At 32.6% G+C, this 17,994-nt stretch overlaps 1 protein-coding gene across 28 annotated transcripts in view; it reads right to left on the bottom strand.

Annotated features, from left to right (window-relative positions):
- Positions 1-17,994, bottom strand: part of C2CD5 (C2 calcium dependent domain containing 5) — a 93,255-nt gene that overhangs the window by 49,017 nt on the left and 26,244 nt on the right. For 19 of the 28 annotated variants that reach the window (XM_081595986.1, XM_081595972.1, XM_081595981.1 and 16 more), the window contains 2 exons: positions 13,454-13,539; positions 7,656-7,764 (listed from right to left, as the gene is read on the bottom strand). In XM_081595986.1, the coding sequence (XP_081452112.1) occupies positions 7,656-7,764; positions 13,454-13,539 (195 nt within the window). Of the gene's footprint in view, positions 1-4,914; positions 4,981-7,655; positions 7,765-12,840; positions 12,874-13,453; positions 13,540-15,160; positions 15,353-17,994 lie in introns of all 28 variants that reach the window. The other 9 variants (XM_081595964.1, XM_081595967.1, XM_081595975.1 and 6 more) reach the window with 3 other exon arrangements.

The raw sequence follows: 17,994 nt of genomic DNA, 5'->3' as shown, positions 1-17,994 counted from the left end.
TGTAGTTTATTTTTATATAGGTCTAGAAGAGAATAATTCTGTCCCTGGGAACCTTTTAATCAAGTTGAAAGAAAAAAAAAAAGGAAATGGACAGTTATTCAATCTAATTTTTAAATAAACAAGAGAAGATAAAGTGTTAGGTAGGATTTTCAGAAAAAGGATAATGTATCTTGTTAATGGACAGCACAAAAAGCTACCTTCTCAAATATCTGAGAGTAATAGTCCAACCCAAAACAACCTTTTGAAGAAGATAAATTTCCACTAATAGAATAGAAATTAGAAGAGTCCAGGTTCAAGGAAGTATAGAACCTCAAACTGGTTGGGGATTCAGTACAGACTAAAAAGAAGAATCTCATTATAGAAAAAGTAATGTGCAAACTGAGAGTGAACTTCAAGATGTGGTAATTTGGAATACTAGGATGGTGGCTCAGATACAATCCATGCTGGACCAAACTGCAGTCGTTATTATTTGTTTTTTTTTAAAAAAAAAAGTCAACTACGTAATTTACTCCTTGACTGTGACATTTCATTCTTTATATATATAATGTAACTGGTGACCAGTTACATTATTTTATGCAGGGAATGATATATTACGTTTGCATGTTACATTATAATAATGTAACGGAATATCCAGTTACATTTTATATATTTCATATATATGAAGAGTGAAATTTCACACTTAAGGAGATGACCCATCTGACTTTTTTTTTTACAGACAGTAGAAAAGTAATGAATATCCAGTTACATTATATATAGACAGAAAATTAAATATTACATTTATGTCACATTATAAAGGAAAGCTCCCAAGTCATGCATGCTATATTTATGCCTTCTTGAACTCTATGTAACTACTTTCTGAAAACCTTATTAAAATACTGAAAACCAAATGCTGCTTAACTACTTTAGGCTTACTTTGCACATCTGCTCATGAATGTCCCTCAGATGTAGAAAAATAATAACTGCTGAGATCATCAGTAGAATTCAAATTCCAAGAAAGTCTATCTCCATTTAACTCTCTCTCTCTCTCTCACACACACACACAGCAAAGTAGTATAAGAAACAGACTAGACTGGTATGTAAACAGGAGGTTTGCCTGGGTGAACCCTGGTTATTTCCAATCCCCAGAATTGTGCTTAAGACGTGGTAGGCACTTGACAAACATCTACTGGAGAAAAATCTGAATGATCAGAGTGATAAGTATATTCTATATAAATATTTCCTTATATTTCCTTATATAAATATTTCCTCAGCTGACTCATATTTTGTTAAATATTTTTAAAGTAGTAACTACACTTTTAGATATTAACTATTAATTTTGCCTCCAAAATAAAGTCAAATTTCTAACTATATTTCTGAAAACAAAAAAGAGAAAAAGAGTAACATTTTCCAAATTTAAACCACTAAATCTATCATTAGCTTGAAGTTCATTCATTGTAAGATTGAGAAAATTTTCAGTCTAATAAGTCTTAAAACCTACAATCCGTCTAAAACAGTAAAAAAAGAAAAAATATTTTTAGAATATTCTCAATTTCAAACATCTTGCTTTACTAACTCAGGGCTTAAAAACACTCTTAAAAATATTGTCTAAGTTCATAAGCTATTTCAAACTAGTATTTTTCAAATGACATTATATAACTACTTTAAATTTCCTCTTGTCACTTCTAAAAAAGTTATCTAAATTGACATGCATCCTACACAGGAAAGAATAACAAATTTTCCTCAACTCACTGAGACTGTTACTAAGTAAGAAACTATGTGTGATCTATTCAGAAATACTTCTAGTGGTAAACTCAGAAGAAAAAAAGATTACAGCCATTGAGGAGCAATGAGCTAGGGCTATTAGAATTTACTCTTAAAATATTATTTACAACTGAACTTTCAAACAGACTTGAGTTTCTAAAAGACAGGAATCATTTGCCCCCTGGGATGTTAAGACTTGCACACATGTGGGACAATCATTACCCTTCTCTCTCTCTCAGCTGAAAGTTGTACAGAGCCTATTTTCACTCACCACACCCTCCTGTAATTACCAAGTCCCCTAGGCTTCACATTCTAAACAGTTTGTAAATTTGTGGTTAAGAGTGTAAGCCCTGAAGCCAAAATTGTAAGGTTCAAACTGGGGCTCAGTCACTTCCTATCTGACCTTGGACAAATGGCTATGTTTCATACTGCTCATGTACAAAATGAAAAGAATGCCTATGTGAGGGCTGTGCTTGAGGATTAAATGACCTACTACCATAAAATCTTAGAAGAGTACATAGTAAGTGCACCACAAAACTTTAGCTCTCCTGTCACCATCAGATCCCAGGTCACTATCTGGCTAGGACTCCTGTACTGCACTAACTGGGTTCTCTCTAGTCTTGCTGCTTGTAAATTCATTCTGAACCTGTAGGCAGCGATTTAATGCAAATCTGACTACTCTGTCTTCCGACATGTCACACACAAGATCTGCAAATGTTACATTCTCCTTCCTAGTAGCAAGGTTCATTTTGTCTTTCTCAAAGTCTGTTAACAGGCCAAAGAAATAAGAAACAAGGTAATAAAAGGTAAGAGTTTTGAATAAATTCTCAAATATTGAGTTCCTTTCTTCCTGCTCTATAAAAATATCTTCTATCACTGTAGTTAACACAAACTAACACGACAAAGCGGAAGAAAAGGGGGTGGGGAAAAAGGTAAACTAAGACATTTTGTATTAATAGCAAACAAAACAAGTATGAAGTAGCTATGTAATAAACTTCATCGAATGAGTAATGGCTAGGATATTGTTTTGCAAATGCTTGAAGTTTCAAAACTACACTCAAAGAATATATTAACATGGTTCCAAATACACTGTCTGAAATATAAATCTAAGTGAATCTTCATATACTATCCAAAACTGAGCCCAAGATTACTACCTCTATAAGGCACCCTGCCACAGAGTTAATCCTAGCTTCCTCTTTAACTCTGAATCTTGTATCACACCATACTACACAGTAAGCCGTTTACATATTCTTCTATCCTCCCAGAATATAAAAATAGGGGGACAGGCACCTTTGCACATCTCTTATCTAGCAAATTGCATAGCACAAAATAAATTCTAATAACTGTCCACATGGTCTATTGTTTTGCATGAAACACTATTGTGTGATATAAAATGTTTTCCTATACCGTTCCACATTTCCTCTAAATATCCCCAATCAAAAGCACAAAACTATTAGCACATTAAACTGAAAGCATCATTTTTTATGTTCTTTTAATATGCTGTAACATATCCATCTTTTCCTTTCTACACTTACTACTGGATTTTATTTTAAATGATGGCAAGATATACTGCTTCCTCAACCATGTTCCTCCTCACCAAATTCTGTAATTCTGTTTACAGGGAACAAAGTCTTTACAGTGTCATTAAGATTTAACTTTTTTTTTGCCTTTTCCACTTTCCAAAACAGTTCTATCATCTATTACATCTCTCATCTTAAACATCTTTGCCCTCACAAACTTTCAGCTCCTTAAATTATTAATGATGATGCCTCAATGTCCTGTTCTTACGTAACTAGCTTTTCTCTGCCCACCACTATAATCTGTCCATGTTTTTCTAAAATACATTCTTATTTTATTAAATGAATCCAGCAGGATATTTTTAATTTCTCATTAAAAAAAACAATATAAAGCATGACATTACAAATGATTACTTTAACTCTAACCAATGTGATACATGCTGGCAAAAACTTGCATAGGAAATAGAGGTAATTTCCTCAAAGATTTACCAATTGATGTCAGTCCAAATCTGCAAAGGTTGGACCAGATCGGATTGTTTACTAGACTGACTTTAGGTTAAATCCACATGATGAACATGAGATACTTCATAGTCAAACATGCACTACTTACATCAGAACTTACATCCTGGACTCCTAAAGACAAAAAAAGTTTATAATACTGAAAAGATTATGGGATATTATCTCAAATGTTGAGCCTCTTGGTGCTTCTGCTTTTGTTTTTCTGTAAATAGATGTACTTTCTGACACAACTAAAAAAGTTCTTTAGGAAAATGCCAGTTTCTGATACTGAATCAAAATAGCCCTATTATTTAATTCTAAAATAGAGATAATATAAATATCTACATTTTTATGTTAGGAGAACATGCTTTTAATCAAAAAGAAAAATTAATTGGCTTTGACTCTAAACCACATCCTCAGCTGTAAAGCTATCTTAGTTTCTTTAAAAGCTATAAACTATATTCATATGTAAAATTACTTAAAAAGAAAAAATATATTCTATTTGGAAAGGGAGGGAGGAAAGCTTATGAAAGCTGTTAATCCCCCCAAAATCTGCTCCTACTTACCAAATTTTGGAACACTTCTAGAATTATAAAGAAAAATACAGCAAAAACCACCACAATATTGTAAAGTAATTAGCCTCCGATTAAAATAAATTTTAAAAAATTAAAAAATAAAAAATAATAAAAATACAGTTATACTTTTATAATATTTATAGAACACTAAATATATTCAAATCTAAATTGAAGTTTAAATATACTTTAAGATGATCAAACTAGCCATTTAATACTTATATATTTAACAATTACTATTGCCCTAATGATAAAGCTAATGCTAGTATCATTTATCTGATATGAAAAAAACTGTATAAAAATGTAATAAATATCATTTAAAATTATCATTCTGAAAGTTCATCAACTAACAGAAGTCATTCATAATTTATGGTATTTCTATGGTTTTGATTAATTCATTTTAGTAAAAACATTTTTATGTTTGTATTTCCATGGAAATTACAAAAGTTATCACATGTGTATTCCAAAACGTATCTGTATTAACTGAATTGACATTAAGCCTATTTAATTGAGAACATTTCTAAAAACTTCACTGAGCTGCCATAATTTTTGTCAGCATATGTAGTACTCAATGACCATTAAAATACCTGAATTGAAACTATTCCAGTCTAGCAGTTTGTAAGATCTTGTGTTACCCATAATTCCGACAAAGGCTGAGTTCAAAACAGCAAATTAGTAGATCAGTTTTAGGTGCAGAATAGTAGGAGAAAAAACAAAAAATACTACAAATAAGAACACAATTGACAACACCACTTGACAGGAACTAGAAAGACACAGACAGCAGAGTTAATAAGAAGTAGAAATAGAGAAGAAGGAACATGCTATAGTAATCTAACATTAACTGAAGTCTAATTATTATTTCAGATAATTACCTTTTAAAACCATCCCATTCTCTCTCTTATTGTATGACCTGTTTGTTTAACACTGAAGAAGAGGAAGTTCTAAAGAAGTAACTCCAAAATAATAATCAATAGTTAGCAGGTGGTAGTCGTTTTAAAATAAGGCTTTTCCTTTTATACTTAGTGTGAAATGAAAATTTCCCATATTCACTAGTCAAAAAATAGCTGCAAGATTCATCTGAGAGTGCAAATATAGGACTTTTAACATTAGCACATGTATCTCATCTGCCATAATTTTCTTTTGGCAGAGTAACTCAGAATCATAAAATTAATATATCTTTATTATGGTAGATGTTGAGTTTTGTTCTGACATTCAGCTTCTGTCAACAAATTAAAATTTTTTCATAAATAATTATTTACGGGGCCTGAAGATTAACAAAATGTTAAACAAATGTTCCTTTTTCAGGCACAATACATATATAAAAAACAATCCAAATAATGTGATAATTATATCAAAATAATGTAATATTGGAGCCATTAGAATATGATTTGTATTTAACTGAAAATAAAAACAAAACTGAAATACAACATTTATAACATTACAAGTATTTATATGTATTATACATGCCCGTAATCTTCTGTAAAATAAACCATTAGTAACTGATAATTTCTCCACGTAAACTGAAAAACTATTCTGATACGGAAGGAGAGAAAGAAAATGGATGTGCTATGGTTACAATATACAAATCATATTTTATAAGAAGGAAGAACTTGTGTTTTCTTCCCTGGACTTTTATATTTCTTACACAGCTAAAAATAAACTGGCAAGTATGGAAAACGCTCCAAAGCAGGTTTTGGGGGTTTAAGTAATGCAATTTAAAATTTGGCTCTCTACTTAAACTTAGTTTAAATAACCTTCGTTTCTTCTCCTAGACTCTACAGCTTACTCAGAGTACATAGAAGCAATGATGAAATCTAAATGTTTCCATCACAAACAACTGAATATATTCCTAGAACCATTTTTGGAGCTATTATATCGATGGGTAGGTGCCAACTATCAAAATACTTGAGTCAAGGGTACATAGACACACAGGTAACTGGCCTTGCCTTGGGTCACCCAGTTAGAGTCAGGTATCTTAACTATTTCCTTACACTTCTCAAATAATTCAAGTTTCTAAATGCACAGATATGAAACTTGGCATAGTCTTCAAGATCTCAATCTATTAAAACTGGCATCAGTCTAAATTTGCCTTTAATTACTACAGAATGCATAAAATACTACACAAAGAAAAGATTTTAAATTGACCCCAAAAATAAGATACAGGGGAAAAAAAATAATAAACCAGAGAAGAAAAAGAGAAGACTAGTACTTAAAATATGTATTTGCTCAATGTTAGGATTTAACTAATCCCAAATAGTATTGCTTTTCTGCAATTCCATTCAGGGTCTAGAAAAATTCCATTCTGTTTTAATTCAAATGACATCAAACTATGGGGCCCAGATTAAATTTTTAAAAAATCTAAAAGAATGGTAATGCTTTGTATCCTCAAATTCACTATTTGAGTTTTGCATACAATAATTTCAAAGCATTTTTCTTTTTTCATAGCTGTCAGTACAAGCCCCAGGAAGAAGTTACTGGAAGTGACAATTTCAATTTTCAAAAATACATTTGTATACATGCCAGGTAAGAATACTAATATAACTTCAAGTTTAAGGTACGTCATCAAAATAATAAGTGACTCGAGCAAGTTACTGGGCATCTAGTCAATGAGAGATGCAAGAACAGGTTCCATAGGGAAAGTTCCTACTATACTTCTCATGCTTATTTTAGATTTAGAAAAATCAGCAAAGCATTTTTAATCCAAGGATCTGAAATTACCAGGACTTGCATGCTTTTTTTCTCTTTTAGAATCAAGGTTCATGTTTTAAAGAAGTGAGCTGCTATTTTCTCCTGTTTCCTTAAATGGAATAAATAGCTACTGAAAGAAACCAAGGACCTAAAGACAATAATTACTTTTTTTTAACTTAGGTTCTCTACACAATGTATACATTTCAAAAGAAGACTTCTTTTACGAATAAGGAAATTACTTGAATAACCCATAAAGAATTATTCCAGGGAAAAGAATTAACCTAACCTCTTAAGCTAATGGCCACAATGATCAAATTGTAAATTTAGTTATCTGCCTGAGTCAAAGAAAACAGCTGACTCAAAAGTGACTTAAGGATTGCCTCAGAGTGATACAGCTTAGCCAAAAATGAATTAAGATTTGCTTTGTGTTAAAAAAAAGTAACTGAAATATACACTTCTACTTAGTTTACTTTTAGTTAAGATTACTGCAAATATTTGAAAGCAATGTGTGCTAGTTTATACTTTCTTCGTCATTTTTCTTTTTGGATAAATTCAGCTTAAAAAATTATAAAAATCAGTGTTAATGATAATCACAGTGTAAGTAAATGAAACACGGAAAACAAATGTTTAGAGAACATACCAGGATTGTGGATACGATCCAAAAGCTTCACAGAGCGTGCACTAACAACACCCCCAACATGCACGAGGAATCCAGGAGGAAATGCCGTCAGGGTGAAAAATGGAAATTCCTAGTAGAAAGAATGGGGGAAAAATATGCCTGACCATGTGTGAAGTACAAATGCATGACTGTTAAAAAGCTTGTCATAAAGAAATGAATTCTACCCCTTAACAAAAGGCTACCAATTATACATTACAGACGCTTTGTAATGAAAAGCTTCCTTGGATGTTGAGTTCCCAATCCATTTTCCCACATGTATTACGTTATACAGAATCTGAACACCTTTTTTATCACTTCTAAATGAGAAAAAAAAAAAACATTCTCAGAGTTTCAATTTGAGATATTTGAACACACTCTTCCTTCCTCTAAATCGTCTATTGTGATCCAACTTGGCAATGAGATGGGGAATCTACCTGAACAACAATCCACGTCTACTTCTCGACGGGGCAGACTCTTCCTTAGACACCTACCCTGTTCCAGGCTACTGGTAGACTCTGAAGTCCTGGGGCAGGAGGTCTAAAACAAGGTGGGACTGAGGGAGGAGGGAGAGGATGAGCAGAGCAGGTTAACAGCTACATAGAAAGGTGAAGAGAAGAGCCAACGTCAAGTTCAGGTAGGCAGAGAATTACTGTGTGGGCTTATTCCCTCTGTCAACAAGGGGGCAGCAGGAAAAAAAAATCTAAATATAAAAATGCACATTAAGAAAGGGGAGAGGTGTGTAGATGACAGCAAGGGAGGCAATCAAATTCTACAAGTTCTTCCAGGATTTATTCTCCTCTCTCTCACTCTCTCTGTCTCTCTCAAGGACATCAAATTTGTCAACTCAGAAATGAAGAGATGCAGGCAACAGAGAAATGGTAAAGCAGAGAAAGAAAATTTATTGAAACAGCACCCAAAAGAAAGGAGAGTTCCTGAGGCCGCTCATATAATAAAAACTGGACGCAAGAAAGGAAAAAAATATCCAACCTGTCTGGCTGCAAGATTAACGTAGCTCACTTAACCACAAGTCACTTACCAGCAGCCTCAGCTATTCAGAACATAACTGAGAACTGGAAATTAAGCAAAACAGGGCTCTCAACGGTCAAAACAACTGTTACAGTTGCAAGGACTAAACTTCCTATATTTCATTCCTAAGAGACCCCCACAGACTATATTCATACAATGATATATGGTAATTACAAGTGCATAACATTACAAATATATTCTAAAATCTACTGGTATCTTTTTTTCTGGACCATAGCAGATTAAATGCAGCAAATAAAAGTTGGGAGATAAAGAGATACAGAATACTACAAGAAGCAGGCACATTACCCACAGCAAGATTACTGACTGGCTGCTTAAAGCATGGAGATATGAACTGACCAAAGCATAATTCACACAGCAAAGCAACTTGGAGTCATTTAGCACAGAGGCAAACAGTCCTGCACACCCCAATAACCCATGAGGTATAGTATTAAAATATATATACATGTGTGGGTGTGTGTTTGCACACACACACATATTCAGAAATAAATTCATTACAATTTAAAAGTAATCTTTAACAAGGGCCAGAAAAATCTGTGCTATGTAAAAAGGGAGTAAACAAACAGTGGAAGTGGACAGGTTTGATCCAGTTGATAGGTAGAGGAAAAGGAAGAAAAGGCAGATGAAGGGAGGGGAATTTTACTTAAAAGTATTATAAAATGGTGAGTCGAAACAGCCCCTTATTTCCATCTAAATTTTTTACATATAAATTTTAAATAAGAAATGTACAGATAAGCTCATACTATTGGAAACATGAGTCTTTTGTTCAGTCTCTAAGATGTGTCCTTAAGATCCTTCACATTTGTTTTCAATTTTAAGAATACAGAAGTTTTAAAATTTCCTCAAACTACTGTGGTAAAGTCCAAAAAGCATGTTACACTTTATCTTTATACTTAACATTTTAAATATTTTGGATAACAGATAGTGAAAATGCAAATTTTGGAAGCTAAATGGAACTTAGTACTCCCACCTAAACTTGAGAAATAAGTAAATTCCATGCTGGAAATCTGCATATAAGATTTTAGATAAGATAGAAAAAGAAAATAAACCTAAATGATTTCTCTATTAGGGAGTCTCTTGACTCCCCAAACTTCAGAAAATGGGAGAACAGGATTGGGGGAAGCATCACTCCAGAGCTGGTCAGAGCAGAAGTAGTAGCGGACCAGCTGACCTAAGAGGTGGAGGATGCCCTGCCAACTTAGACTCTGTCCTAACTGTCCCCAGTTCATCCAGGCAGCACACTCCCCCAGTTTAACATAAAACTTAACCTATAGGGACTTCCCTGGAAGTTCAGTGCTTAGGACTCGCATTTTCACTGCAGGGGGCATAAGTTCCACCCTGTGGTTAGGGCTAGGATCCCGCATGCCACAGGGCATGGCCAAAAACAAACCAACAAACTTAACCTGGAATTAAAATGGCATTGTTATTCAACCCAAACTGTAATTGGTAAACAACACTTTCAGAAGAGCTATTTAACTGAGAGTTAAATAGCTGTCCTCCCACCAGCATCGCTAGTAACTATTACGGAGCATTTCCAATGTGCCAGTCCTGTGCACAGTACCTTAAAACTAGGCTTCACAGATGTTACCATACCCTGAGATGGATGTCCTATCAAATCCATGGTTCAGGTGAAACACTGAAACAAAGAGGGCTTACACTCTCTGAGCCACAAACTTTGTCACCTGGATTCTTACCATTTCTGGTTAAAACACTGAGTAAAAGAATTGATTTTAACCTCTAGTCTATTACTACACCTGATGAATCTACAGGTTCTCCTCCACTGAAAAGGACAGCTTTGTTAAGATACGCCCAAGCACACCCTGCCTTCAGTGTCCAGATGGGAATGCCAGGGACCCCATTTTCCTGGAAAGCCCTTATTTTGCCCTGTGGAGCCTAGATAAGACTTCATACATTGATGCTTTGACATAAGCCAAGTGCATGCAGCATAAATCATTTAATAGCATGTGCTCAGAGGCAGGCTAGTTGAAAATTCTGAGAACAAATGGAATTTTTTTAAAGATTTAAATAGGATTTTTCTCAGAAGATATTTTAATCAATTTTGTTTTTTGAAATCAGAGATTTTTTTTATTATCCCAAGACACGATAGTAAACTTTCTAGATACAAAACTCCCTGCCAGGTTCCTACAATAATTTATCATATAATTTTATCGCTACTTCAAAAAAGATCATAATTTATCAAAAGAATCTGCTTTAAATCTAAGTTTCCCAAAGTGGGTTCCTAACAGGCATTTTAAATGGAAAGACTTCATAGTAAAATACATTTGGGAAATACTAAGCTAAACTAAGTCAATTAGGATTCTTTATTGAAGAAAAATATACATTTCAGAATCTAAAAAGTAACTTCATTTTTCTGGCAAGTTAAAAAAGAATCATATTGGAAAAATAAATCTGTTTGCTTCACAGCAAATACTTCACAGGCAGAACCTTAATATAAAATTTTACCTCCCAATAATCTGATACCAATTACCAAGATCTTGTCAACTTATTTTTTAATGCTTTTGTGAAAGAGGAAGAAAAAAGCACTTGTATTTTTGATAACTGCTACTTGAGTAACTCAAAATAAAAAGATGATGGACAAATAAAGTTCCTCTTTTCCACAAGAAACAAAAAGCCATATAATTTATTAAGGGTAGCAAGGGGCAGAAGTGAATATTTTAAAAATGAATATATAAAATGATAAATAGATCATATGTTCAACTTGATCTAGTGTTCAACTTGGCAGGATTAAAGCATAAGTGACCACATACAGCAAGAATTCTTCATTATTTCTGTACAAATTTTTCCCATACTGATGGCAGCCACAGGTAAATGGGGAAGCCAAGCATGACAATGCTTTTTCTACCTATTATGTACACAGGGTAGAGAAGGAGGCTCACAAATACAACTCATTGCCACTGCAAGGTTTGATAATGTAAATATATTGCCAACTGAGGTTTACAGAGTGGTAAATGAAAACTATAGTCCTCCACATCTCTGCTGTTAATGCCTCGAGGATTATCTAGTAATGTATGTCCAATGTGTTAATGTGCCCAAAAGTTTAAGAATGTTTGAAGGCATATTTGAAAATATAAATTTTATCCAAACTAAATCCAAAACATTTTCATTGATTAGTATTTCTTTTGTCTTTTAAAACTAGGTGCTTTTTAAAGCTCTTAGTACAGACAGGAGTGTCATGGACTCAACACACAGGCAAAGTCTCATTATATCAAATGTCAAGGCAAGTCAAGTTTTTCTGTTCATGTGAATTCTAGAATGGTAATTAGATTACAGAAAATATTCCTAGCGTAAGAGACTCCAGAAAAAGTAAAACTGGGAGAGGGTAGGCGGTAAGAGTTCTCTGGCCTAAAAACTGTAAGTGACACGCACACTTTTACTCTGATCCTCTTCCCCATGTTGTTAGTCTTTTTTTATATTTTGTTTCAATGTATAGTTTGAATGTTTAGGTGAGCTATTTGATGCCAGTCGTTGGCATGATATGCCTGCTGATGTGAGAGTAGCTGCAAGGCAAAGAACTAGGTACCACCCAAGTCCTACCAAAGTCCAAGTTTAGTTCAGCTCTGTTCTCTCCAGCCTTTTATAACAGGCAAACTGCATACACAGATACTTTCAGCACAATGAAAGAAAGTCTAAAAAAATTACTCGTTGTATTGTTTATAATAATAGGATCTGAAAAACACTCTTATCGAAAGCCAACTTCAAGCAAACAAATACCTTTGTTTTATAAAATGCATCCTTTTACAGGCATTTACTATGTTTCATCTTTTTTTTTTTTTACTGCTAGTATAAAACAGAACAAGTAAAGGATAATTCTGTAAATGCTTGTAACTTCCAAATCAGACATAATGAAAACTATGGAACTGTGCCTTAAAATAACTGACATGACATATAAAACCATGCATTGTATTAGTTAGGGGAAAAAAAAAAAACCATGAGCCTCATAGTGCCATTAAATTAAAACAAAAAACAAACAACTTTGCATTATGAAAAGAAAAAAAGCTGGCAACATTTGTTAAAAGCTTAAATAAAACATAAATGATCAAGATTAAAACTAGAAAAGCTACCAATACATGAAATAGGCTCTCACACATGTTCAGAAACATACCCGCCTTCTACAGAACCTATGAGGCGATCCTCCCTTAGCAATGAAGTTTATACAAAAAAATAAAGAGAGAAAATCATCCAAACACTTTAGCTCTTCATACAACATATTTAATTAAATAAATTTACAGTACTTAAAAGAGATGTATTCACATACTGAACAACCATATTATCTATATTAATCTGTAAAAATACGGAATCTGCATTTCTTAATCCCAAAGAGACTGGCCACTGATAAAAATCATCTCAGCAAATATATGTTAATATACTAAAGAATTACTTTTAATACAATACCAATAAACTTCTTTCTAGAAAATTATCCACTATTTCCTTTTACATATTAAACTCTAATGTAAAATTAGAAATGATTTCATTATTCAATGGATATTTCCAAACAGACTATTTCTAATATAACTTTGGGAGATAAGATAAAAACAGTTATAGAATTATTCCAAATTAAAAGTAATCATTTATAAGCAAATTACTATGATACCTTTTGGATTGAAATTACAATATTAATCAAAGCTAGTATATGGAAACAAGTTGTGAGTACATAGAAACATGAGAATAAAATCATATTAACACTGTAAGAAGAAAGAATATTGAGTGAACCTTACCCTCTGTTCCAATGCTGATTGAGTCTGTTGTCTTAAAAGAGCTTTAAAGGGCCCCCCTTCTTTTCCAGCACTACCACTTCCCATTCCTACAGAACATCAGTATGTAAATAACGACCAAAAACAACTAGAGACATAGAAAGTTTAATTGCATTTATCTTCATAAATATCATGAACAAAATCTGTTAAAAACAAAAATCTAAACATTTGAAGTATTTGTGATGGCAACTAAGCATATACTCTTTTTTATTCACAAGGTTTTCTTTAGAAGCAAGATGTCAAAATTCTGATCACAGTGAGTATGGACTTAATTTATTTTAAAAATCATTTTTAAAATTACATTAAGGTGATGAACTTTTTTATGTAATATTCAATTTTAAAAGTTGACTCTTCTAATAAAAAATCAGTGTAATATCAATTACTTATACGCTGCTAACAAGTGAAGAGTACTAAAAGAAGTAAGAGAAACGTTAAATGTTTGTTTCAAAGTAAATATATATATATAGAAAGCACTAATTGAGCTTAAAATATTCCAAAATTCTCTAAAGGGCATGAATTTTAGGCAATTTTGAAATGCAGTCACATCTATTTTCTGATAATTTTGCAGTCATAAACATAATATTCATTACTAAATAGCCTTAATATTCATATCATACAACTCATTTGCAAAAATTGATGTTTTTAAAAACTAAAAATTTCAGACATATAACAGACATATCACAAATGTACATGGTTATGGATGAAAGAATTACATTTCCCAAGCTCTTAGATATATTTATTTTTAAGGCATAAGTTTAAATGTCTTTCCTTATTTTGTTCTTTTGATAATACTAATAGGCCAACTATGGTCAAAGAATTACAGAAAGCAGGGGGCAGGTGAGAAGCCAGTGTTCTACAAACTAAAATTAATAATTTAGTCCCACCTTTTAAATCTGAAGATACATGCAAGCATATTTACTACAATGACTTAAGAAAGGAACTAATTTACTTTTATATTTTTAGCTGTTCTTGGATAAGGAAACAAAATTAGCATGTGTATAGTCCCATTTTGTTCTTTAAAAATTAAAAAGAAATGTATTTTTCTTGTAACAACCTAAACATAATTTTTAGAGACTATACAATACTAAACACAGAAACAAAACTAAGATCTTCATATGAAGCATATGAAAGCCATAAAATAAAATGTAATTTGGTAGGGATAATGAAATATCAGAAAATAGAGCAGAATAACTTGAAAATTAATGCCATGGACAGGAAAAAAAATGGATAATGAAAGAATATCACCAAAATGAGACTTAAACTGATTCAAACAGAATAATTTACTAATGTAACCATATGGTTTAGCAACATGATGGCATAGGTCCAACATGAATGGAGTTGGTGTGAAGGGAAAGAAAAGTAAAAGCATCTAAAACAGAAATTCTAATAATGAGAACCTATTTATTATTGGAAATATGCAGCTGTAAGCACTTAGACATACAATTTTTAATACATAAGATTATTTAGCAGAATATTCATAATTATCCATCAAGTAATCTCAATCATGTTCTCATGGTAATTTTAACCATTTAACTCTGTCTGCCAATAAGAAAACTAAGAAATACATCCTGTGTCAAATACTCAATACTTCTGTATAGTATGAAATAATTAATTTTTTTCAAAGGTGATTTCGAATAAAGGGATTAAAAAGCTGACATAATATGATCCTACCAGAAGCAGCCAGGAACAGCTCTTCACTGAAAGAAACACTTTTCCTCAGAACTGGGCTGACAAGGCTAGAAGGATGAGGGGGAAGGCTAGATTCCGAGAGGAGGAGACAGGACTTTTTAAGATGAAGGGACCCACAAGGGAGAGAGGGGGAGCTGGGACACAGGTAAATCCTAGGCCCCTGTGGGTAAGGTGCTGTGGAGGAAAGTAGCAGAGAAAAGATGCAGATTCAGAAGATGACCAGAAAATGCAGGATAAGGAAAGCAATGGTGAAGCAAAACGTAACAGTAAAAATGAACTGTAAAATGTGTACACAAATTACAGTAAGCATATGAAGTCATTAGCAAGATCATCTGTTCAACATAATATAAACAAAAAGCATAGTCTAAAACTTAACAAAACCTTTACAAACTCTGCACTCATTAAACATTTTTAAATCAGTTAACAGGATTTTATGCCATTCTGATTACTTTTAGCTGATTCCTTAAAAACATTTAAATTACCTGCCATTTTTTTGCTTAAGACTGTGTCAGGTTAAAATGTATCACATTTTTTAAAGCCAGAAATTTGTTGTCTCAAATACAAACACTTTTTTAAAGAGGTAAGAGTATAGTTCTTCCAATGTTACTAACTAAAACACATGACTTATGAGTATTTTAATTAAATTTTAAAAAATCAAACACCTGCTACCACATTAAGCAGACAGCCACCATTAAGTTTAAATAAATAAAATATTAATTTCTGTCCTGCTTCAGGATGTATGTTAATGCTTTTCTTTTTCCTCTAAAATTTTAAATACTCAAATCTGATCATAGCACTGTTTGCATTTACAAAGATTTGAGTACCTGAGAGTCAAAGGAATATGCTCTGAATCACAAAAAACATACATGGCAAAAAGCCTGATCAAACAAAAAGTAAAAATTAGCTTGAGTCAGATGTCACATCAGTATCTTAACACTACCATTCTAAAGTTCCACTCCTCCTAGTTGAATACTTGAAAAAAAAAATGAAAATAAAATCTGGTAGAATGCCAAAAAATAAAAATCTACAGAAATAAATGTGAAATTTTTTTTAAAACAAGACTCATCTGAAAGTGGATGACAGCTTTAACTACAAACAGAAAAACAACTTTCTCAGTCAAAGTTCTATTAACTTTATTCTATTCTGTTTTTGTTTCCCAATGTACATATAATTAATCAATCATGAGCAACCAATCAATCATGAAATACATGATGACCTACAGCTCTAGAAATTTTAGAACATTCATAATTTTGGCACTTTCAATCTCCATGAAAAATAGGAATACTCCCTACTGGCTCAGACGATAAGGAATCTGCCTGCAATGCAGGAGATCTGGGTTCAATCCCTGGGTCAGGAAGATCCCCTGGAGAAGGGAATGGCAACCCACTCCAGTATTCTTGCCTGGAGAATTCCATGAACAGAGGAGCCTAGCAGGCTATAGCTCAAGCGGTCGCAAAGAGGCAGACAGGACTGAGCAACCAACACTTTCACTTTCACTTTTTCAGAAGTATTAAGGACCCATGATAAGGACAAGCACCTAAAAACTGTTAATATCCTATAAAAATGCAACTGAGGTAATGAATAATTACAGGCAAAACAAAAAATTTACTTAGGGACAGCTTATATAGAAATACATGAGAACAATACTTTTGGAAATGAATTTTTAAAAACTAAAAGTTTGGAGCTAGAAAATACAAAAAAGTTTTCATTGATAATACAATCGATTGCCTATTAGAAAGCTAAGGGAACAGAAGTCTGGTTTGGTTAATTCATTACTTGACAATCTTCATTAGGTTTGGTTTTCTTTATGAATTAAAAAGAAACAAAAAGAAAAAGGAAAATACTTTAAAAAATGTGTCTGTAGCATGGCAAAAAAAAAGATAAGGAATACTGAAAAGTGGCTTGGAATACAAAAATGAACAAGCAGTGGACAGTCTCAAAAAAATTAAGAAAACTTACTCATCAAATGTTATGCTACGTCCTTACGGTTTTGATATTATGAATTTCAAAGCCAGAATCTTTTTCTTTACTTAAAAACAAAATTAAAAAAAAAAACAAAAAACAAAACACCCCCACTTCCCTACAGTTTCAATGATTCAGTTTTTATGACACCAATATGGTCAAGATGCCACATTCCATGGCATCCATTACTATCAAATATCACATTATTCTGTTGTTGTTCATAGTTACACATGTAAAAATAAAGTAATGCTTTTCAAAGAATTTGGTATTAATAATTACCTTCTTTACATTTTGTGACTACATTTATAAAAAATAATATTGTGTCTGATGGTGGTAGTTTAGTCACTAAACTGTGTCCAACTCTTGTGACCCTATGGACCCTAGTCTGTCAGGTGCCTCCACCCATGGTATTTCCCAGGCAAGAATACTAGAGTGTGTTGTTATTTCCTTCTCCAGATTTTATGACTACAGGCTTTTTAAAAACACCCTATCTTTACTTTGAAAGCAGTACTGGTTCTAGAATTAGATTTCTTCTCATTATTTTCATAAAATCTGGGGTCATGTTCTAAATTTCTTGTCTAACATAAAAATAAAGTTATTAAAGATTACAAATTAAAAATAACACATGAACTAGGCAAAATGTTTTCCTCAATCTGTCAAGGAAACTCCCAAACATGCTATTTGCAAAAACTGCAAACTATTAACTTTTAAATGTTTCATTTATCATTTTTCTTAAGAATATTAATTTGATGATTTAAATAAGCTAATTTTATTTTAAGGCATAAGAAACTAATTTGATTTATTAATCAATTTTTATCATAAAACATATTCACAAAACTGAGAGATCAGCAAAA

Source organism: Giraffa tippelskirchi, chromosome 4 (genome assembly GCF_054371585.1).
Source record: "Giraffa tippelskirchi isolate mGirTip1 chromosome 4, T2T-mGirTip1v1.2.pri, whole genome shotgun sequence".
Lineage (NCBI taxonomy): Eukaryota > Metazoa > Chordata > Mammalia > Artiodactyla > Giraffidae > Giraffa > Giraffa tippelskirchi.
Note: the sequence above shows the minus strand (reverse complement) of the source record. Positions and strands in the feature narration are given on the sequence as shown.